This window comes from Frieseomelitta varia, unplaced genomic scaffold (assembly GCF_011392965.1).
Source record: "Frieseomelitta varia isolate USP_RPSP 00005682 unplaced genomic scaffold, Fvar_1.2 scaffold_692, whole genome shotgun sequence".
NCBI lineage: Eukaryota > Metazoa > Arthropoda > Insecta > Hymenoptera > Apidae > Frieseomelitta > Frieseomelitta varia.
In genome coordinates, this window is record NW_025110470.1 from 57307 (window position 1) to 83319 (window position 26013).

General features: G+C 34.8%; 1 protein-coding gene across 1 annotated transcript in view; it reads right to left on the bottom strand.

Annotated features, from left to right (window-relative positions):
- The window catches only part of LOC122535265 (acetylcholine receptor subunit alpha-like), a gene marked incomplete at its 5' end in the record, with an annotated part of 146613 nt that overhangs the window by 51795 nt on the left and 68805 nt on the right, over window positions 1-26013 (bottom strand). Inside the window, one exon of the mRNA XM_043666657.1 lies at window positions 15148-15328. Coding sequence (XP_043522592.1) covers window positions 15148-15328 — 181 coding nt within the window. The remainder of the gene's footprint in view (window positions 1-15147; window positions 15329-26013) is intronic.

Below are 26013 nucleotides of genomic sequence, written 5' to 3' on the forward strand. Positions count from 1 at the left end.
ATCTCATGGCCATTGTCGGTGGTATTCGTGCAGTGTACGGACAATGGATTATATCGAACCCATAAGTATACCTAATTTTTGTTCACATACACACATTATCGTTAATAAGCGCTCGTGAAATGAGATAACTTCATCTATATTGTGAAATAACACGACTAGACTGGCGGATCTTTATGCGTTTACGAAAATTTGAAATTTATATATATCGTACGATATAATACATAGTTGGAGAAACCTAAATTTCTATTTAGGTTCCATTCTTTTAATTATATTTTCGAATGTTTAAAAATGCAGCCTAAACGCGATTCATTTTTCATGAAGCATTTTCACGAACGATGTGTAACTGTTTATAAATGTTTTGTGTTGAAAATGTAAAACGATAACGATACGAATTAAGTATAACGAAAAGGTGATATGAGAAGTAATAATTAATATCTGATTAGTTGAATAAAAAAGTCAAAATAACACACGACTTTTACAATAAATTTTATATATTTTATAATAAATAACATGATTACGTGTCATATAATGAGTTTTGGAAAATTTTCAAAGTGCAAAATTATATTATCGAGTGTGTGCTCCTTATTCAACATTTTCTTACTATAACATCCCCTTGATATTTTAACCTCGATATTTTCGATACTTTACAGTACTTTTCAACGAGGTTCTTATGTTTTATCTGATAACACAAATTTCCATAAAAGTCCGCACAGTCTAGCGACAAACATCAATGGTGCAAACTCCACAAAATTTTCCCAAAAAATTCATCCTTTCCGCGAGCGTGAAAATATTTAGCCCAATATTTCTGACAGCCGACGTTCTAATGTTTCGTCGCCGGAAATTTCGTTTCTCTTTCCTTCCTTTCTCGTGCCTTCAAGTTGGTCACGACTTTGTGAAGAAAGTTCCAGCACACGGCTTTGAGCCGTGGAAGCAAATTTCGATGGTTTTAGTTCGTCGAAGTCCGCGGACCTTTTAGCGGGAAAGAAAAGGAAGTATATGGCTGTTCCCTCTATCGCTTTTGTAGTAGTGCCGTCGCGTCGTCCAATCGAGATTCGTCGGTTGCTGAACACGGAGTTTTACGAGCCTCCACATCTGACGCTCGCCCCAGAGCACGCTGCTGTTCTCGCTCCGCTGATTACTCGTTTAATCCGGCGTCTCGTATTTTTGAAAATTTTATTATTCCAGCGAAGCCGTTGCTTACGTACGGCAAACAACGTTACGCTCACGGCTTAAACGTTTATTTAGCGACGTAACAATTGAAATTTAAGTTTCATCCAACTTAATTGCACGTTTCTCCTCAACTTCGTCTTTGTCTCGGCTATTAACTTCAGAGGTTAATTTTCCTTGATCAACGGTTTCAAGTTTAAGTTTCTTCTAAGAGTAACTATAATATAAATTATAATGTCATTTTGTTCGAGCAAATATTTTAATACGTACTTTTTCCTTTTTTTTTTATAGTTTTTCTTCTTTTTCCCTTCAATGTATTATATTTGTATATTTTCCTGACGCAGTATTTAAGTAGTAAGATGTGAAAATTATCAAACGCGATACAACTAGATAATTTTGTATGATAGAAATTATCACTCGTAATTATTTGAACGATTCGTTACAATAATTCAGTGTTCCCGGGAAAGAATAAAAACATGTAAAGTTTTTCGTAGGTAATAATTCTCCTTGAATACCTAAATTAACCACTTTCTTTATGAATATAATCGTCTATTAGCTTGAATATTTAAATAAAATAAACGGAAAGAAACTAATCCATATAATGAACATTCATCCATAAATCTTCATTTCCTTGGTATTAATATTTCTATTAACATAACTCCCGTATGAATGGTAAACGAAATAGCTGCAATTAATTCCCATATTAAATTGATATTAATATTGATATCCACATAATTAATATCGATTCCACGAATGAACGTAAATATCATCAAATACAGTTTTGAGAGTCGTAGAATTCCATAACTGAAGCCAATATTGAAGATCCGAAAATGTTATATAGAAAATTCGTTCGTTCGGTACGAACGCGCCTAAGCAAGCACGTTAATTGGAAAGTTGTTTGATGAAAATCAACCAGCATACACATATTTGGGGCCATTCACGCATGGATCTTGCTGAACGCTCAGTTGGAGTTCAGTTGGACAGAATTGTTTGAATTGCCGAACTATATGAGAATCCTTCTGATCGTTGGATCGTTCTGACCGTTCTGTCGAATCGCTCGAATCATTGATTCGTTTCAATGGTCAGTCACACACGTCTTCACCGATCATCTCGAGGAGTCATTCGTTAGTCTCAGCAATCGGAGACAGTCACGTTCTCTCAGAGATCAGAGAGTATCGTAAAAAATTATTTTTCGTCGTTTCCTAATGATTAGTAGACACACCGTTTTTCTCCAATCCGTGAAGATGTTATCCAAGAGTGCAGTGTCAAATAAGCTGTTAAACAATGAAACCATAGTAGTAATATTTGGAATGGTAAAAATATTTCGATTCTTAATTCGGAATTAAATAGATTCTAACATTTCGAAGAAAAAATATTTATAACGAAAAATAGTTAAAAAAGCAAAAAGTGATAAAAAGGCAGTACTAATGCTTGAAATAAGAAATAAGAGTTAGAAAAGCAAAAAGTAGTAAACAAATATTTAGACTAGAGAACAGTAATGATTCGAACAATAAACTGTAGAAAAAGAAAATATTTGGAATAAAAAGTAGTGCTGATGAAAACATTTGAAAAAATAATAGTTAAAATAGTAGAAAGTAATGGAGAATAAAATATATTCACGTCAAAAAATGATGGAATATACCAAAAATCATTTACAGCAAGAGTGTTAATTCTATAATTGTCGCGCAATAAGAAATTATTCGCGCTAACAATGTTTGTTCAATTCTTCACGATAATTATTATCGTGTTACTTACAATGAATTTTTACATTATTATAATTAAAATAATCATAACTACATGTTTCAATTTTTACAGTGGACTCATCGTAAACTCAATTAATTACAAGCGGCAACACACGTACGTAGATATGCTGCACGTAGGTCATTTGTTCATTATTCAGCTCGAGTCAAGACTAAAATTCACGGAAGAAAGACAAAGTTACGATAATTCCGTACCGAACTAAAACTTAACTCTTGCTCTAACATTTCAGTTAGAATCTCATTTGAATAATTCAATTTATGCTAACGCAGTAGCAAACTAATTTAACTTGTACAACAAACATGTAACGACATTTCTACGAGATCTCGTTATCTTTCTCCTAATGTGCAGTTGTAGACGTTGCGCGAGTTCCCACACGTACGCGTACTTTCTGTCAAAATTTCAAGTAGAGAAAAGGAAAGAAAAAAAAAAAAAAAAGAAAAAATTCTAAAGCTCGTGAAACATCGACAACTGCAAATGGCCCTCGATTGTGAATGGTCAGGTCGTGTCGTCATAGTTTCAGATCTACCATCTCGCGAATTATCGACGTTTTAACAGACGTTCTAAACTCAAACGTCCGAGAGTCCAATTCGATCGTAGTTCGAAATCAGAATGTCTATTCTCGAAAAAAAAGAAGGAAGAAAGATAAAACAAAAGCGAATGATTCCTACTATTAACGATTAATGGGCCAAATCGGTTGTCCCACGACGACACATTGGCACAGTGTGATAATCGCGTGGAGATGAAATTACTGTACAGTAATCTCTTGAAGTAAACTGCATAACGGACGTCGGAATTATTCGCGGAAACCAACGAGGGGAGGGAGGGGGTGGTAGGTAGGGGACTTTTGTCAGGGGATTACGCTGTTCCGGCAAATTTAATAGAAAACTCTCGATGCGAAAGCCGAATTCGAGCGTCCTCCCACGCGTGGCCGAAACTTTCAAGCCTCGACGACTGGCAGCCTGGTCGGAAGAGATACGCTCTTGTACGAGTGTGTGAGGACTACTCCCGGCCGTATACGCGACGCCGGAATATCGATTTTCCCTTTATTGCGCCACGCCGGCACGGAGAGACGCGAGAAATCGCGCCTAACCGTAAGGGCGCAACTTTTTACCTCTCCCTCCTACTTACTAAAAACATGAACTTAGAATACGCGTGTCGTCGGATATTCTGCATTTTCGGATGAGAGGATAGCACACGCTGTTGTCTAGTTCTTAATATTATATTGTATACGTATGATTTATGTAAATGTAACTTAATATTATGTTATACATAATTCGTGAATTAAATAAGTAAACTGTTTGAGCGTTCAATTCGTAATATGTACTGTGCAGATAATTTTATAACCAACGATAAAACAATTGGTTCGCTTACTGGAAGTTTAAAGACGAACGCATTCTTAATTTGTTTTACACTTTTGATAAGTTTAAAGCTTCAAGAGGAGTTAAATATAGATATTATCTATAGTTAATTAATGTAGTTTTTAATTTAATTCAATTTAAATTAAAGATATTATCTGTTAGTATTAGTATGACAGGTTATTTCTTTTTTCACTCATTTAAACGTATACTTATACACGCGTGTCGTCAGATATTTTGTATTTCCGGATGAGAGGATAGCACACGCTGTTGTCCAGTTTTTAATGTTACACTGTTATATAATTTATGTAATTTACGTAGATTCGACGAACGGACCCTTCTATTGTTCGTGCAGTAATTTTACAACCAATGATAAATGATATGATTGGATAATGATGATGAAATAATTTAAAGAGGATATATATAAAAAAGAGAAATTTTTACTTTTTCCTTTGCTTAAATTTTGATAATTTACATCAAGTTTTTCAGAATATGATAAAGAAAAGTAGAATTTTGATGAAATATTACGTTATACATAATAGATATACAATATCATGGATTGGATATTTTTTACAGATTTCTTCACATCACGTGCATTATGTACTTCACATATTAAAATTTCCAACAAATGTGTAAAAATCAGTGCAAAGTCTAAGAGACTGTTTCCAGTAACAACATGTATAAATAATACAACAAAGTCGAATTACGAAATCAATCAGATTTATTTCTTTATGTGTTTAGTATTATATGTATGCCGATACGTAATTTTATATTTTAGTTAGTTTCGTAATATCTGACTGGAGCTTTTCTGACAGAAATAATATCGTATAATATATAATATATAAAATAACAATGATAATAAATACGATTTAGAATCAAGTGTCAGCAATGCACAGCTATTGCCATTTGGAGCAAGAATTTTCCGACATCAACATATCAAATTTAAGCACACTCCAATATTTCTGATTTTATTAAACTTGTAAACCGCATAATGAGCATACTACAAATACAAGTGAAATTACGTGCACATCATTGTTTCAGTAGCAAAACTCATTAAAGCAGGAATTTCGAGTTAAATAGGTTGCATAGCGTACTGCGTATCGTGCCAATATTTCTCACGTAATTTCGTTGCGTCGTAAGTCTATTAAAGGATCTAATTACACGATTATAAAATTAATTTTATTGATATCTCGTCGTAAATACATCAAATACCGTTATTTGATGATTGTTTGATTGCTTGATTTCAATATTGAAAAGCAACGGTTATGCAACACTAACGATTATGCAAATCACGTTTCATAATTAGAACAAGGAATAAAGTATGTTCTTTTTTTTTTCTTTTCTTTTTTTGAATTTGTTGAATTTAGGAATTTGCGAAAAACTTAAAACTACACGATTAAATGACTAAAATTGAATTAAGTGAGTAAAAGTTACAAATTACATAAATTTCATTGATTGTTGGATTTAACAATCCAACGTATAGCAATGTTTTGTCTTCAAAAGTGAGTGTTATTTCGTCATTTATTATTTTATTTCGTTTTTCAAAATACGATAAATATACTACTATTATTATTATTTTTTTTTTTTCAACGAGTAAAGTACTGATTAATACTGATTGTAAGAAGGAACATTAAACGTGAGAGGTCGATGCAAAGTAAAAATTAGTATTATTCAAAGTGAAAACTGATACCGACTACAAGTAATAATTACAGAGTTTCAATAGAGAAAACAATTTTCTATCGACTCTCAACCTCTCTCTTCTAAACTTTATTTGTAAAAATATGAATTCGCATAAAAACCTACATTAATAATTACAACAGTTTCGATATTATTAGGATCGCTATACTTCGTTATCGTTTCTATTCTCTGTACACGTGTCGTTCTCGTATACGCGAACCGTGTAACCGATAATGCCGAAAATCGGCGCGAAAATTCTTTAATCGCGGCACGGTTCGTCGAACAATCGCTTTTGCTGGCATGTTTAATTACACGTTCGCCGGGGACACTGATCGAATCGGCGAACGAATCGAAACGTGAAACGAACGCGACAGTACTGTACAACAGACCATTCACTTAGATCCGAATATAATTGAATTGCCCGCAACTAAATGCCACATATTGAATCTTTTCGTTAACCCCGCGAGCATCATTCAGCAGTTTGTAATCGAAACCGCGCAGCCCGTGATTGTACATTCAGTTCGTGGCGTGCAACCTGCTGAGAAGTATAGAATCACGAGCAAAAGAATTACATTGAACGATACGCAGTCTTTTGTTGCGTTCGTTGGAAAATTGCGACAATCAATGCCACTTTGCTTGGTTCGTTGTTTCTCAAACGCTGTAGTTTCCGTCAGTTTTCAAAAATAAATCACAACCGGATAGGTAATTTTAATTTGAATAACTTTGAATCAACGAATCAATAGAAACGTTTTGTCTGATGACTGTTCGACTTGTGATAATTTTGCGTGTAACGTAGAACTCGAATGAATATAAATACGATTGTTCAACTTCAATTTAATTTTATGCAAAACACAGACATATGAGAAATTTTCTTTTTTTTTTTTTTTTTGGAAATTCAACAAGTTTATTTATACGAAGGAAAAATAATTATAACGTATCAATAACGCGTATCATTTTGTATCCTAATATTCTTTGACGTGGTATTTAAAGATCTCTCGATTTTAAACATGATCTGACAATTCAAACGATTGTACATTGTATAGAAATAGAATTTTAATTTTCAAAATTTCATTGTCGTAGAAATAATAACACGTAACACAAAGACAGTATTATCTATCATCTTTAACATCGAAATTTCATTCAATTAAAATTCGCTAAGCATTAGACGTAAGTTCCTCTTTGCTAAATCGTAGCAGTCAAAACAAATTTTTTACCAGTGGTATTTAAAGATCCCTCGATTTTAAACATGATCTGACAATTCAAACGATTGTACATTGTATAGAAATAGAATTTTAATTTTCAAAATTTCATTGTCGTAGAAATAATACACGTAACACAAAGACAGTATTATCTATCATCTTTGACATCGAAATTTCATTCAATTAAAATTCGCTAAGCATTAGACGTAAGTTCCTCTTTGCTAAATCGTAGCAGTCAAGACAAATTTTTTACCAGTTACAAGAAATTAACAGAACATGATGCACACTGTCTCATCGAGAACAACACCAATCGCTAAACAACTAATACTTTTTCCACGATACACTTTCAAACCTACGGCGCATCGAGAAAAGTTGTTCTAGACGATAGTTCCTCTAGTTCAATACAGCGGTCAAACGTCGAAGTATACCAAAAGCTTCAACTGACAAACCTCTAAAGCTAAAATATACTAATTCGCACAATAAGGCACGTCTCGTCTAAATTCACGATACCCTTTCACGTTTCACGCTCGCATCTCCTCGACCAACAACACTGAACACGATGTCTAGCAATTAGAAACACACGTAACGAACCGCTATACTACCACAAACGACACACAAAATGGAATGATATATAGAGAAAAAAGAAAAAGAAGAAGAAGAAGAAGAAGAGAACAAGAAAAAACGATAACTAAAATACTCTTTCGCCGACGAAAATTCTCGCAACTCGCAGAATTTCGTCGCAGAATTTTCCACATTTGCTATTTCATGCTTCATCCTCTTCCCCCTGGTTCTCCCCCACGTTCCCGAAGATCGTATTATAGTTACATGCAGCAGCCTGCATATGTGTATGTATATATATATATATATATATATATATACTCTACGTCACGTGTGTATTTTCACGCGTACTTTTCAATAATCTGCCCCACAAATATCCGATCGAATGTTTACGCAGTGCCGTGAATATTTAAAGCCACGACATTTTACAACCGAACGGCCATAGAGTAGAAGGTTCGGCGAGCGTTCCATGGCAACGGTGCCCGATAAATTTTGCAAGACAGCGTCGGTGAAACGTTTTCACTTCCTGCGTGACAAATGAAACCGCCGTCTTCTCAAAAATGGCCAGAAACCGAAAGCGTAGGCGGGTAACGCGTTTCCCTATCGAACGTTCCAGTGGAGAACGAGTTTTATCTCGAGTCTTAATTCTTTCATGGGAGAATTCCGTTCGGAAGAGCGGAAGAAACGGTGAAATAGAGAGGCGAGGGGGTTGAAGATTTTTCACGAGGAACGGGTCGGGTTGAGAATTTTTTTTTTTTTTTCGAGATCGGGAAGAGTCTTTGAAGGTATTGAAAAGGCTCGAGAATATCGGGATTTCTGAGAATTTGGAGGAATTCAGGTGTACTTCGGCACTAGCTTCGTCGGAATTTTTTACTCTTGAGAATTGAGAGAAAGTATAAAACGTAGTAGAACTTCGTTTATTTGTCACGTTTATCATTGTCCAAACAAATACGAGTAAGTATTACAGAGAAATAACGCAGGAACCACCAATATGTAAAGATGCCCTCTTAATAATTAAAAATAATAATTAAGTGACAGAAAGTAAGTAAAAAATATTTATAATTAGCTTTCTTGAACAAATCAAACTAATGAAGCCTACGTCTTTGGACAAACGAGGTTCCGCTGAGATTAAAAAGCAATGAAATTATAAGAGATGTGACACGGAGTAAAAATAATGCACCAAATTCTAAGTTAGTCTTAAAACTTTGAAATTGGAAATCTCGATGTATTTTCGAGTTTCGAAGTATCTGTTTGGGGAAGTCCCGATTTTCTGAAGAAAATTCGCACACCCTTATTTTTTTTTCGAATCACAGTAACTCAAAAAAATACAAATGTCTCTTTGTGGCCAAAAGTGAACCTCTCGAGTTCTCACTTTGAGAAAATTTTTTTCTTACAAAAACTCTTGCGAAGTATTAACTTTTCGACATGACTTAATTAATATATTAATATACAATATTATTATAAATTATAATACTTTCATTATATACAATTATAACATTTGTCATCGTAATAGATATTTAAAAGATATTTTACTATGCTGGAATTTACTCTGTAGTGTAATAATCCGTGATTCAATTATATTTTTGTATTCTGATATCTACAGATACGTAGAAATTATTTTTCTAATTAAAAGCCGTATTTTACTCGCATTAAGCACGATTTAATCAAATTTTTCCCACTGAGGAAAATCGATGCGAATGTGTTTTCAATTCTGGCCACAAAAAAGAAAAAAAGAGAAAAAAGAGAAAAGGATCACTCTCCGGACCACTGTGGCGTACGGAGAGTCGGTGAAATGCAAATTTTTCCGTCGAGCTGGCTTTTGCCAGAGGTTATACGCGCGTGCATGGGGGTTGAAGCGGCCCCGTAATGGCGACCTAATTACCCGGTCCCGCTATCTTTACAACCTTGGTAATTCGATAAGCCCTCGGGAAAAAAGGCGACTTCGACGAGCGGACGTTGTCGCCGGTGTCGCGAAAATTTCGTACGAGCCAGGTGCGATTTACGGCGTGCTACCATGATGATACGTAACACATATGTGTGTATCTCGCGCGATTCCACGAGTTCAGGAGGCGTTCAGTTGAAAAAAAAAAAATAGCCCGCGGCGCGAGTAAATAATTTCACCGGTTATACGTCTCGATTAGAGACGAAAGTACGAACGCGATCGTTCATTTCGATCGGCCACGAAATTTGCATAGAAAAAAACTCTCCTTCTTTACATTCGGTTCTTCGTTTTCGCTACACAGTCAGCTTATAAGCGATGCTTCCATGAAACATGCTCGATCATTTTCATGCGATGTATGCATAGGTATGTGACGTGTGTACATGTGTCTGTCTCTGTGTGTGTTTGTGTGTGTGAGTGTGTGTGTGTGTGTGTGTGTAGGTGCGTGTACGCGTGGATGGTATCAACGAATGAAAAGAACATCGAACTTCGTAGCGTTCCTTCTCGCATTTTAAAGACAAAAATTCCAACGCGAAGTTGGCCTGTGTTTTATCGCGCTGTGATGATCTACTAAATCGATCGATTCAATTTCTTATCGGTGAATTCTGTTCTGAATTCAGACAATACCGAGACACAACTGACAAGCAATTTTGTATTTTGAAATGGTGAAACTTGAATGGTTAATAGTCACTGTAGTTGAACTATAGATTTTTGAAATTGCATACAATTAGGTAGCTGAGCTCCGAAAAATTGGAATATTCATCGTTTATCTAGATTTATTATAAGCAAATCCTAATTATTATGCTCGTGACTGACATGAACATGGAAACGCGAACTTCCAAGCAGAGAAATCGAAATTTCATTTTCAAAGGTCGACGCACACCTTTCATGATATCACGCGAAACAATTGCGTTTCGAAAATTGCGCCCAATTTTGGATGGAACTGATCATTCAAAAAGTTTTTATACAGACGATTGACATTAAGAATTATGAAATAATTGTTCTGCCACTTTTTGTCCTTTCTTTTCTTTTCTTTTCATTTTATTCGATCATTGTTTTTTTCAAAACCTCTCCGACATTTCCTGCGTACGACATTTCGAAATTATGAAATTTTTGATACTGTCAAAATAACAAATATAATTTTATCTCCAATCTCACACAAAATTTAGATGTACAAAATAAACGTTCTTCAAACTAACGTGTATATACTTTAAAAAAAAAAAAAAAAAAAAATGAGCATGTGCGCTATCTTTAATTTTTCACGTTGCAGTTACGATAACGTAGAAGGTGTGAGCAATATATGAATACTATATGCAAAAGTTTATTCTAGCATATCGCATATATAGTTGAGCATATTCTCTGAATATATTGAAAGAAAAAAGTATTTAATTTTTGCCATAAATTATTTGATGTGTAACGTGTATTTTTCCAAGAGCGCACAAATATTAGCAATGAAATATCCACCTCTGACAGCTTCAATTTAATTTTAAATTTTAATATTGTCTTTTCCTAACATTTTCTCTGCTGCGTATATTCTTTTACAAATTGTGTTCAAAGTTAGTTTGTTTACGAAGATAATTTATTTTGTATATCCAAAATACGTGACGAGAATATTTTTATTGTTTTACACATTAACTTTAGCTTTACGAGTAATTTCTTTTAATTTAGCGCAAGAATTTAAAGCAGCACGTATTATTGTTCTGTCTCCTTTTAAACATTCGCATTACTTTCAGTAAATTGCAATATAATTTTACGACTTTCGTTCATTTCTTTTACGAATATGTTAATATCCAATAAAACGTACTTTTCTTAAAGCAAATATTACTACAATTTTCCTTTGATTTATTTATCTTGTCAGAGTCAGATAAATATAGTGAAATGTATATCAAAGAAATTTATATTATTTTTTAATAAGCGTGTAATAAAAAATTGTGAATGTACAACAATAATTTGCAAAATAAATATGTAATAAAAGTACAGTATAATTCAACTATGTAATAATAAAAATAATAATTATATATTACGTAATTATACAAGGAGTTTATGTAATAAAACAACGTAACTTGAGATCTTTAATATGCTAACCATTTAGTCCCTAGATACACCATATTTTGTTCGTTCATTTGAAAATTACCGAAGTTAATTTCAAACTAACTAGTCAATACTGCTCACGAATTTCATTATCAATAACAACACGAATAATTAAAGATACCACAAGCATAATGTTTATCTTTTTATCCAGAACTGTATCCAAAAAATTAAAAACATCCAATCAACTCGAATTCGTCGAACCAATTTCATCATACTCCTCTCACGGAGAACGAAAACTTTTTGAACAATCCGTTGTTGCGTGTAAACATCTGGATTAACGTTTCCCGTGTTTGTACTAAAAATCACCGAGCTTGTCTTCGAATATTTATGTCACACCGTGTATTTAGTGTATCATCGGAGAAACGTGTCTTCGTGAAAACGTTACATTTCCTCCGCGTGTGTATAAACACAGTGACGTCGTGGAAAAAAAAAACTTGGAGTCCCGAGGTCTAAGCCTTTCTGAAACTTTCCGAGTTTCCAACGAATAACTTTTCTTTCTTTGTTCTTTTTTCTTTTTTTTTTTCTTTTTTTTCATTTCAGCGACCAGACAAGTTCAATCTTTCCGTCCATCTGCGAATGTCAAAGAGCAAGGCGACTGACCAGCTTGGATACGCTTCGAAGCAGATTCTTTTCACCTCGATTCAAAGTTCGCGATCGAGGCATCCTTTGAAACCCTTTAGGCGACGTGGCACCGCTCTTTCAAGTCGTTCGTCGTAGCGAGGATCGAACTAACATTCTCGGTGAGGGGTAAACATTCACAGCAAGACGGCAACGCGCAAAAGAGGGGGAGATACAAAGTTTCGAAACGGCCGAGTGTTCGTGAAGTATCTTACAAACACGGCCGATGTTTGAACCCTGCTGCGTTCTGCATTTCTGGGCCGTGTTTCTCATTAAGAATTAAGAAAATCTCTCGCGAAATGAGGATGCTCGAAGAGGATGATGCGTGACCTTTTGTTTCCGGACACCCTCTCGAGATCTCTTTGTTCGATTGAAATTTGAAACGTTCGAAGACCGTAGCAGGGTCGAATGAAAAATGGCGTCAACATCGAATGAGAAGATGACATTCAACCCTCTACAACTGAGCCGAGTAACTTGAAAGTCCACATCGTACGTCCACATTGCGACGAATTTTATTCTGCTTTGCGTTTAATTTATTTCAATCACGCGAAAAGATTAAATAATAATAGAACTACATTTGTACGAACGTGCAACAGTTTTTCATTGTGGTAATAATAATAATAAGAGTTTACGATCGCAACATAATTCAAAATTTATGTAATTAAATTAAACTCCACGGTAAGAATCATAATAATAGTACAATTTGTATAATTAGAGTTTATAATAATAATCTCTTATCCGATGTTTCGTTCACGTTCATAAGAGTTTAAATTCAAATAAACAGTGTTAAATTTGGTTCAATTAACTGAATTTCATACAAACAAAGTTCTACTGCGAAGTTATAGCAATAATTAGTTAACAATCTTCCCTCTTGTGAACAAACTGTGCAGATGTTTACGTGATTTTATATTTTAACGAACGCGAACTTTCGATCAAATTGTTTCATCTGTTAAAATAGTACGAGAGTAAACGTCACTTTTGCACTGTGCGCATTCTCATCGTCTTCAGATTTCTCGCAGACGCGCGAAAATCGGCTGAAAATGTGAAAATCAAATTTCCGATTGCAGAGGGTTAATGTGGGTCATCGAGAGATCGAGGGGACCGTCGGGACTTGCCGCTTGTAATTCGAATCCTCGCGAGAACGACGACGACGACGACGGCGAGCCGTTGTCCAAAGATCGCGGCTGACATAATGCGAGCCTTGTAGGATCGTTCGAGCACACCGCTGAATAATATAATAATAAAAACGAGCTGACCGATACGACATCACGACGAATGTCAATCAAATAACACTGCAGTCCAACATCAAGTAACAATATCGAAATATGTAATATGTATATATATAATATATATAGATAATATATATATATATGTATATAAATATGACGTATGACGTCCAAGACCAGCGCATCGCAGAAACGATTACGGGTATCAAGGGTATATGGCATTCTCTGACGGGACGTAAGAACGAAGACAAGAAAGAAAGAAAGAAAAAAAAAAAGAAATAGAAAGAAAAAGAAAATAAAAAGAAAAGAGAGACGAAAGAAAACGAAGGGAAGGAAAGAAAGAGAACGAGAACGAGAACGAGAACGAGAAACGGGGGGGAGGGGGAGGGGGAGGGGGGGAGAAACAATTGCGGAACGAAAGTGTCGAAACGAAAAGGAGGAAGAACTGTTGGGAGGACCGATCATATATTGACGAGCAAAAAGGTTCAATCTGGCGATCGTGCTCGTTGCTTGTTGCGTGGCACCTTAAAACCGTCATAGGTCCAGGAGCCTAACTTCAAAACACAGGTCTGTACGTCGTACGGAAAGAACTCAACGTCGATGGAGCAGGAGGATTTATATACGGCCGGCGGTTGCCAGACGACCATTCCCGAATAGTAGACCGTGGCCTTGGTCATCAGCGTCACCTCGTAGTTCCCGTCGGCGCTGGAATCACCGAAGAAACGAGCCGAGCGTGATCACGATTGGCTCCTCTTTGAAGAGCACCGGATGCTGCCGCTACGCGACGCTATCTCTCTCATTTTCTCTTTCATTCTTTCTCTCTCCCTCATTCATTTTTTTCTCACTCTCACCCCTTTCAACCGAATCAAGCCGAAAAAGTCGCATCAATCGCTCGGATCGCGTAATTTCGCGTCCTCGCTTACTTATCCTTTGTTTCCCTCTCGTCACCACTGTGTTTTCTTCCCTCCCTCCTTCCTGATTCTCATTCTCTCGTGATTCTCTCTCTCTCTCTCTCTCATTCTCTCTCTTTCTTTCGTAACGTCACTCTCATCGTCGCTTGTTACCGCACGTAGTGTTTCTTTTCTATCATACTACGCGTTTTCAGGAGACGCGGTCTCGCAGAGAAGCTGGCAGCATCCGTCTCCTAGCGTGGGTTTCGGCTCTCGCTCATTTCGAGCGGCGACGTTTCTCTTTTCTTTTCTTTTCTTTTCTTTCTTTCTCTCTCTCTCTCTCTCTCTCTCTTTCTCTTTCTCTATTTCTCTATCTCTCTTTTTCTTTGGAAAACGCTCAATGGAAATGCGTCATTCAACCGAAAAAAAAAGAAGAAACGGACGCGTCCGCGGTCCGTCGTTGAGAAATCCACGCGACGAGCCGATCGTTCGGTTCTAATCTAATGAGTCTTAAGGGCTACAGGGGGTGGGGGGCGTGGGGGGTTGGTTGGGGGAGGGGGACCATCCACGACGCATCACGAAACATCGTCGATCCACGTCGCGGACGATCCACCCTCCCTCCCGCGTCTATCTGCCACGAACTTAGCGGCTACCATGCAAGTTTACCTTAAAGCCGTCATAGGTCCACGAACCGAACTTGAGGACGCAGGTCTGCTCGTCGAATGGGAAGTACTCCACGTCGATCTCGCAGGATGACTTATAAATGGCCGGGGGCTTCCACTCGACCAATCCTTGATGGTAGATGGTGGCCTTCGTGGCCAAGGTCACCTCGAAGTTGCCGTCCGCGCTGCGAGCGAGCACATTAGTGGTTCTGGGCGCTGCGGCGGTCGAGCTTACTTTGTACTTCCGATTCGATACCAAGCCGTCTTTTTTTTTTTAATTTTTTTAAATTTTTAATTTTTTTTTGTTTAACTTTTCTTTCTCTCTCTCTCACTCTCTCTCTCTCTCTCTCGTTCTCTCTCTCTCTCTCTCTCTCTCTCTTCCACTGTTTACTTTATTTTTTCTTTCGCTTTTTTTACCGTTTGTTTTTTTTTTTTTTCGTTTCACTCCGTTTTACTCTTGCGTGTGTCGTTTTACCCTGGCTACCCACGACGTCGTGGAAGATGACCCCCTTTGCGTTCGTTTCCTTTCATTTTTTTTTTTTTTTTTTTTTTTTTGGGGGGGGGGGCAATTTAAAAATATTATATATAATTAATATAATACATTAATATAATTATATATATATTAATATAATTNTTTGGGGGGGGGGGGTTTCTTTTCTTTTTGCGACAGAACGCGCACGTGTCCGTTGCACGCGAGACGCGACGATCTTTCGGCAAGTCCGGCGAGAAACGAGAGCGAAACTTGCACGGGGGAATCCGTTTCGTATACGCGCGATGAACGCGAAGCTTTCGAGCGGTTTCGAGGTTCCATCGCGAGCAAATAACAAGCGTGGCGCTTTCAACATCGCTCACAGAGAGCCGTCGGTCGAAAACAAACTATCTGAGTGTCGCTGTTGCAGAATTTTCGAGTGTTTACTTTCTCTCTCTCTCTCACACACACACACATACACACACACATATACTCATTCATTCTCTTTCTCTTTCACTTTTGTTTTTCCGTCGCATCGATATAAAGGAGCCCCGTGGCTTTTAGCCTGTTTCCGACTCTTTAAACACGGAGCAACGAGTTCTCTCTCTCTCTCTCTCTCTCTCTCTCTCTCTCTGTGCCAATAAAGATATTTCACACTACGAGCGTCAAAAACGTAAGTACAGAGAGCGGGCAAAGGTGTTCGCGCGCTCGATGAAAGATTATCGATACCTCGAACCGTTTAAGTTTCGTGAAACAAAATCGTGAAACAACGAGATCCATTTGGCATCGTTTTAAATAATGAAACCTCTACTTTACCAATCTCGAGTTCTTTTTTTTTTCATCAGAGATGTCTTTCGAAGAAAGGCTGCCTTTGTTGTCGAAAATTGTAAGAATTTGAACGCCTCCAAAATCAGTGAAAAACTTACTCGCGGGAATTGAAGTCTTCTTTCTCTCTTAAAACTTGCTACTATTTTTTTTTTATCCTTCTTTTCTTTTTTTTTTTTTTGCTATTTTATTGAACCTTGAATGTCAGAGTCAAACGACAAAAATTCGAGAAAATTCAATATTTTGTCATTTCACTCCAACGAAAGTTCAAAATTCAATGAAATAACGAAAAGAAATCGTGTTCAGCGAGTTTTAAGATCATTGTGATCTTCAAGAGCGATGGTAGAGTCATGAAAGAGATTTCTTGATGTCTCTCCGAGAGACATTTGAATTTCTACAATTTTCGAGGACAAGAGTATCCCTTTTGCGTAACGTAAAAAAACAAAAGAAATTAATATCGGATAAATGAAAGCTTGACACTTGGAAATGAGGCCAACTAAATTGTTTTACGACATCGTTTTTGTAAAGTTACGGTTAAAATACAGACAATTTTTCATCGAATGCGTGAATATTTTTGTCAGTCTGTGTACGCATTTTTGCTACATGTAGAATCGAATATAATTTTTAAGTTTACGACAGTTGTTAGAGCCCTTTGGTTGACGAGTGAATCAAGTTCCTTTTTTTAACTCGGCTGCGTCCCTCGGGACATTTCAGTCCTCGTGGATCGACTATAATCTGACTTTTCTAATTTTTTCGAACGTACAGAGTGAATCGTAAGTTGTGAATTAGGATTCTACGTGAAAGAAACAAACAAAAAGTTTCGTTTTCAAACAGAGTCGAGTTTGAAAATTCGCGAGATTTCTGTGTGACCGACAAATGAAACTTAGGGAACTCGGAAATTCAAAAAAAAATTATGACACTTCGTATACGAGGAACGTAACCGAGTCAATTTTGTGACTTTCGTGAGGTATTTCAAGAGGAGAATGTAGCTTTACTGCGAAGCAAACAAACTGAAAGAAGAGTAATTGTTAAATTGCGGATTTTTATGCATTTGTAAGGAACGCACAAAAAATGTGAAAAAAATATATCAAATATCCAAAGCATAGTGCTTCTTACATCTGGAATGTAAAACAATTTTGACGTTTTATATTTTTATATTGTTTATTATTTCTGTTTATGATTTTTCAGCCCGTAGTTCCCTTTTAGTCGCCTTTTACGACACGCAGGGAATACGTTGGGTTTATTCTTTTCCCACACCCACAGGGAATCAATTTTGATGCATTATTTCTTTACTTATAATCCGCAGTTTAGTAATGATAACACGAGTCAAAAAAAGGGTGAGTGAATAAAGAATCAAGTGTCATTATTCACTCACAATGTAAGAACTGACTCTTATCTTTTATCATTGTGAAACAAAATGAAACACTGAGTATTCTCAGTGCTCATTTCTTTTTCTAATTTTGGACTTACTCCATTCGTCAATTGAGGGGCTCGTTTGTTTGATCTTGATTTTATTTTTTCATTGGTCTCGAAAGAAATTGGAGATTTTAATAGGTGTGACACGCTCGAGAGCGACGACGAAAGAGTAAGGACAGATCGACATTTGGACAAGACGAAAAAACATATCATAAATCGATTCATACTCCAAGTACTTTCATTTAACGAGTTTTTACGAGTTCAATTCTGGCAAGGACAAAGCTCAAAGTTTAGCGGATACGTACTGCGAGTTTCGTTTATACGTTGCAAAAGGGCTCTTATTTCGATCGTACAGTACAATAAGTATAAATATAAAAAAACGAAACAAGAAACAAAGAGAAAGCAAACGAGTAACAGGACAATTTCTAACAGATCGCTGGAAAATGAAAACTATTTACAGAGAATTGTCGAAAACGTGAATAAACATGAGAAATTGAGATTAGAACACAAACTGTGGTGTATTATTACATTATACAAAGTGTGTATTGCGTATTTTTAGTTGTAACAGAATATCGTGAGTAGTATTCACGTTATATTCAAATTTGACTTGATGTAAGAAACGTGTAGTATGTTTATTATATCTTGAATTGAAAATGTTCCTAATAAAACTAAAGTGAATTTGAGCCTACTAAAAAAAAAAAAAAAAAAAAAAACACTCATAATTTTCAATTATGTAATATGTTAGCATTTCGTATTTAATAGTAATTGTTGTAATATTATAATATATGTATCTTTGAGAAATTTTTCCAATCGTGATATCGTTAAATATATGTTAAGGATTGAAGAAATTTTATGAAAATAAGATTCAGAAACTGGAAATTCGTGAACGCAATTCACAATGAAAAAAATTCGTAACAATTTAACAGCCTAGCGAATACATTCTATGTACTTACTTACTCATCTTTTAACTTCAACTATACAATTAAAGCATCTGTATTTAATCGATTTGGAATTTTTAGATTCTTTTCAAATCAATAACACACTGTTTCGAATAGTTTTTGTCATTGTAAATAGACAGAGATTGCTGCGAAATAATTTAATATATCGATGTAATTTTTACTTCACGTAATATTAAGTAAAACAAGTATCCTCAAGAATATTTTTACGTTTTCTCAAATTCTCGTGACTTTGCACTAAGAAACTATTAAAAATGATACAAACTAATAATTTGGAGAGAAAAATTACGGGAGAAAAATTAAAAGAAAAGAATACCTAAGCTAAACTAGTTTCATAACGGAAAAATAACTTTAGAATATCAGATTATTCCCTAAATAACGCAATCTGTAACCTTTGTAAATTCAGATAAAAATAAACGACAGCCTATCAACAATCGATCAGCAATGAATTTTCCCCACTGTTTTTGCATCGTTCCCAATCTCAATCTTTTGAAAAACTCCGACAAATCCTAGCCGATAGCTTTTTCGAAGAAAAAAAACCACGTCAAACAATCGTGAAACAATTCGATATTTCAGCTGAAATTTCGAAACGTTTCTATTCCTATTGACCTGAGTTTCACAGAGAACGACATCGCTCCGATCGAAAATATTGTATTCTCCAAGGGAGAGACGCGTCAGGGAAATATTTCGTCGCTTGCTTCGATCGATTCATACGTTTCTGAAAAGTCTCGTCACTGTCCTCGACGATTTGTCCAACCTTTTCGCGAGATGTTCCAAATGCGAAAAGTGATTCGCGGTGCGAGCCTTCAGGGCATGCATGCCTATTAACAATCTAGCCCGAACTGCCTCTCGCAGTTTACCTACCGGCTCTACCGTACACTCCGTTTCATTGAATATTTCAGTGCACAAGCAAACACCGATGCATATGTGCACATGCATCACGAAAACAAACGGGACAAACGTATCGATTCGCGTGAAAATTTAGATCGGCTCTTTGTCTCTGTTTCTTTCTCGCTGTTGCGGCAACAGGCAGAAAGTGAACGTCGACGTGTGTCAAAGAGTTTGAAGAAAAAAGGAAAGAAAGAAAAAAAATAAAAGATTGGACGTGAACGTAGAAAGTGTTTGCAGTGCGTGTAGAAAGTATTTGTACCCTTGACGATGATTTAAATCGGACCGCGTCTGTGAGGAATCACGAATATTTGTAAGATGCGTGTAAAATCTATGAAATAATGTTGAATATACTTGTTACGACATTTAGCAGCGACGACTTTTCTGCTTGGACCAGCAATGTCCTTAACGCTAGATCTGGCGATGATCGAGGAGGAATGAAAATGAAAGAAAGAAGATAAAATTTACTTTTTAAAAATTATTCAAATCTCTGAGAATACGCTATTGCAAGTATATAAAATTTCTATGAAAAATTCTAAAATGGTCGTTTTGACCATTTTGATAGTTTTAATCGTGTCTGCAAACATTTGAAGATCCACGGTCTACTTATAATTTTCTAGGAAACAAGATCGTGCAATAATTTCAATCTTCCAAGACCATGATTAATTTAGTCGTGAAGAAAATTTGTCCAGTGTCCATATAGGCAAAACTTTCGAGAGAAGAAACATCCTTCTTTATCTCCTTCCTAATTTCTGATGAAAGAAAATAGTATTTAGTACTATGAAAGTAATACTTCACGCTTTAAAATTAGCTCAGGCAGATGTTTCAAGAGATTATGGGAATTAAAACTTATGCGAGAAGATATCTGTAGGTTCATTTTAAAGCGTTCGTTAGAAGCTTTTATTTCCACTTGTTAGCTCGTTCCTTTCAAAGACGTTTCCATAATGGGAATCGTTTTGCAGATGGGAAATGAAGATGCTTCCCCTCTCAAAAATTTTGCAAATTCTAATTAAGAAGTTAATTATAATTTTAACTTTTCACCAACAGAATGTGAAACATTCTGTTTAAGTTACAACTTGTAATTATGAATTAATTAAATCCTTTCCTATTGCAACTTAGAATTTAAAAAGTTGTTTTCAATAACGTACTTGAATTGTATTAAAATTACATTTTATTACATATTTTAATACAATAATTAATTACATACTTTAATATTTTAATGTTAATAATAATGTAACGTATTAAAATATTTACATATATATTTCAATATTTCAACATTATTACTTACTATAGATAACTATAAATAAAATAAATGTACCATGGCCTTGAAGGTGATGAGAATCCCTTAAAATTTGTTTGTTGCACGAGTTTCTTTTAACAGAGTTACACGTAGTTTCCAAAATATCCACAACTTTATATCGAGTGTACGAATACTTTCTGCAGTCAGTGTATGCGAGTCGATCTTCGAAATTAGACAGTTGATATCAGCTGTTCGTTTAGAAGCAGAAGGAGGGGTGGTTCTGGCAGTTGAACAGATATCGAAATAAACTAACATGAATATTGCACACGAATATACGCAGATGATAAGTACGAGAAATACAGACGATATACATAGAGTTACAGTTCTTAAAACAGTTCAATTGAAAATTACTATATAGAAATAAGTAGATACTTGTAAGTGAAAGAGAGAGATGCATTAAAAAGGATAATATACAATAATTGTGCAGTATGTAAATTCTACTAGCATAACTACTATAAGAAAGACATAAACCATCAAAATTCGAAAGAGTAAACATTGAACACGAGATATATAGATATATTTCTGTGTGTTGAACTTTTAATGGAGTAAAGATGTTAAGAATGTTTAACCCTGTGGTACAATTAAGTGAAACATAAACGTGACATTGTTTTGAACAAGTTCCAAATGTTTCTGCATAATGGAGCATCTTTATTTCTGTTTATATCAAATCTACTCTATTCGTAGTGTATGGTTTTTTTAGGTAAAAAAAAAATATTGACAGAATTAATATATGCATTTAATGAATCACACATGAATGTTGAATCGACTGGTATTTAAACACGTTAAATTTAACATAAAGAACGTGAGTGTGTATTTCTACAGAAATTTTGTTAAATAATAATATAATAACATGATAATTATTTATAATGTGATGTTAACCTTCGAGATAGAATTTTTATAGGTCTCTGGCTCATTGAATCTTTTATCTTTTTACGAAAAAAGCCAGAAGAATAATTTGGACAATTCTGTGAATTTGTAAAGAGAGACCACACTTTGTTGATACACAAAACTCATTGTTATTTCATCAAAAACATATAATATCATCTTCCCGGACTTTCAAGTTTCGCATTTAATGTATAAATAGAAATTTCTTGAATTCATTTCGTTATTTGTCAAATATTCTATTTCGTTTATATCTGAAATCAATTGAGTTATGACCATTTACATATAAATACTCCTCAAAATACAATTGATATAAAGATTGGTAATTAATATATATAAAATCGATAAATACTTCGAATTCTCTATTCAATTTTAATATGGCATCGATAAGATTTTAAACAATTAATTTATATTCACGAAAAGATAGTGAGAATTGATTTTCATAATGCTTATACATTTGTTATTATTTATATAATAGCATATAATAATTATATAACATTGATACATCGATTCCTAATAATTGTAAGATATTTAATTTTTAATTTCAACGTGAATTTACTTGAAAACTGACGATACTGTGAACACGCTTCTCGAAAATTTCACTGACAAAGATTCGACACGCGACACGTTCAAGATACATTACCTGAAGAAATCTTGATCAAAGCTACCGATCTCTGACATGTGTCTTGCATCGTCGAGAAGAACATCAATTTGTTCACATTTAATGACGATCAACATCGATAACAAACATAATAGAAGGTGTGCGTCTGTAAATCTTTTATCGAAAGAACACTATGCTATCGTTGAAATCTACTTGACATCGGGTGGTGTGAGAAATTGCGAACACGTCAGGGAATCTCGATTATGCGTACCGGATCGTACTGCGATTAGATTTATGAACTATTTGACATGTCCACTGGACTGCTCGCCTAACCAGTTAAATATTGCAGTGCAGCATGGAGAAACGTTTGACAGAAAGTACATTTATATTTATAAATTAGATGTTCAATATATTTTTCCACTGGATTCTAAAGTATTATATCTCACATTATTATATTTACGTTATTAAAGTACTCGATTCTAAAGTACTATATTTCACATTATTAAAGTATTATTATTCACAGTATTACATTTACTTTTGTTTTATTTAGTATTAGGTAACATACGATGCGAACAAAAGTGATTTATATTAAAGAGAGTTCTATAAAATTAATAAAATTTTATTTACAATACATTTATTGGTAAACTGTAACAAATTTTATTTTATAAAGCAGAGTATAGTAAAATGATTTGTATGAAATTTTATCTTATTTAATATTTTTTTTTTTATTATTCAGTATTAAAGGACGTACATATGTACAGTGAAATATAGACTTGTAACAAAAAAAAAGTTTCATAAAATCCTATTTATTATGTATCTACTGGAAAATTATAACAAATCTTAAGACTTTACATCATAAAATACATAGAACATGAATGAAATATAAATTTGTAACAAAATAACTGGAAAAAGGACGAGTGAAAAGTACTAAATATTAGTAGTTTTAAAATATGTCGACTATTTTATAATTTGTCGCAGTTACCTGAAACCCAACGCAAAATGATTCAAAAATGGTTCAATTAGATCAAACCATTGATCGCTGAAGATCATTTTCAGTCCGTTGGAGAAAGCAAGGAGTGCTTGATAACAAGAATTTTCGTTAACAAAAAGTAAAAATTAAAAAAATTTGATAACAAAACTAACGAAAAATCGTGATTGCGGTTTGATTGATTGCTATAAATATCAGACGATAACTGAAAAAAGTCGATTCGTTTTATACTTCATCGCTCAAATCCGTTGACGCGTAATCTTTGTCGAACGATTCCTTCTACGAATATTTATTACTACAGCAGTTGAAGAAGTTTCGATAATGTGAATTAATCTCACTGACGACCGTTTTAGTAGTCTTGCTGGCTAGTCAAAGCAGCCCTCCAAACAACTTTGCTAAAGTAGCCTCATTAATTCTTCCTGTTACTCCTATTTATTAGACATGGAGATCTCGATCTCACAAATATTCTATGAATATCCTTGGTTAAAATTCACAAACATTTATGTAAATATTGACGTGAAATAAAATTAGTCAGTATTAAAAGCTATTATCCAGTGATTAAACTATGGATTTCTATGCATTTTAAAATATTTATGAAGCAGTGATTAATGATTGGATAGAAATTTGTTTATTTAATACTGTAATAAACTGTAATAAATTACAATATAATTTGAATATTATGATGAATATAATTACAAATTATAATGTAATGAATACAATTGTAATGAACGTTTTGCTTTATGTATCTTTTCATACTGTATTATACATTGTGGTGTATGTTTGTATTTTTAAATTTATCATAAATGCATAAAAATCTGCAAATTTTAAATTTTCAATTTACAAAAAGAAATATATTTTTATTCTGAACATCGAACAGTATAATACTTGAATACTTATTCTATGAAATATGTTTAAGAAATATTTCAAAGATGTTTAAATGTTTTCCTATGAATATTTTTCATTATTTTATAAAATGTTCATGCATATAAATACGCATAATATGTTGACAGAAATCATAATTAAGTATAAAAAATAAAATATGTAAAATAATATATAATAAAGAATGGAGATAAGTTAAAATAAAACAACAATTACTACAACTGAAAAGGGAAATGAAACATATTGCAAATAATTCTCGAAAAAAAATATAAAAGAAAATTGTATACAGAAATTGTTTACAATGCAAGCAGATTTTTATGAAAATTTCTATTTCACGTAGTAGAATTTAAATACAGACTTCGCGTTTTAAGAACTGAAATACTGTCATACATATTATGTTCCCCTAACAACTCGCATTGAACAAAATTTCTTCATACCTTTAATAACAACTGAGATACTCGAAGTATTCATTGATAATCAATTTCTCTCAACATCTTAGCTCACCTTCATCTCTGGAAAGTCGAAAATTTTTCCAAGTTTCTCGTTCTAGTCTAATTTAGTTTCCCTCGGTCTAACATCGACAACAACAGATCGTGTACACCAGTGATAACGCCACGTTTCCCTCGAGCAAAGGAAGAGTAAGATAAATCATTTCTCACAATGGAAAACTTAGATTTCGTTCTTTCTCGCGGGTCGTTAGGGGTCTCGGTTTCGTTTTAACGAATCCTCGCTTCTCGTTCCCTTTCATCGTGGCGCGAGATTAACAGCTAGAAGCACACAACAGGCAACGTAGACACGCGTGCGGTTTACTTTCGTCCCGTTTCCACTGTGCGCGAAAAATTGAAAACGGAATTGACAGTCTTCCTACTCGGGAAACCCTAGCGAGATTAAAAGGAAACGAAACTATTGCGAGCAAGTCCCCCGTCACCTTAGGTCCCGCAAGTCGTTTTCATCAGTTGGGTTGAACTTCAATTTCACTTAACCTCTCTCCTTCTCTCTCTCTCTCTCTTTCTCTCTCTACAGTTGCCTGCGATTCGTTCTTTCTGCTGTTGCCTTTTTTACTAGCAGTGCGATTCTTCAACTCTTTTCCACTCTCTTTTTCTTTTACCCGAACGTTGGTATTTAAGCTTAAGCTATCACTGTTTCAGCCGCAAGCTCGGCCGCCGAGTATTATTTCCGGAGGTTTCTTGGCCTCGGATTAGTGGAGAACGAGAGGCTCCGCGAAATTTTGGTCGGTTTATTTTCACCCTTCGTTTTGACGGACGAGCCGTTCGCGATATGAACGTGTTCGTGTTGAGCGTCGAAAGCTTTCAACCCAGGGATTCCTTGCAGACGATGTTTGCGTATGTTCTTCTTGGTTTGCGCGCGTGTGTGCGTGTATTTCCATGTGTACGTAAGAAGGAGAATACACAAGGTAGATCATTCAACTTTGTCAACGTCAAATTCTGTCACATTTTGGAAAATGTGGGTAAAAAAAAAAAAAAAAATAGAATTTGAAAGTTTGGTTATATATTTACGTATATTGTATATTATGCAGTGCAAGTGTCATGTATCAAAACAAAATGAACAAGCGTTGATACGATACTGATCTATTATTCCGAAGAATTTAATATAAAAGACAAGAACGCGGAATGTTGGTATTGCTTGGCTTGAAAAGTTAATTACA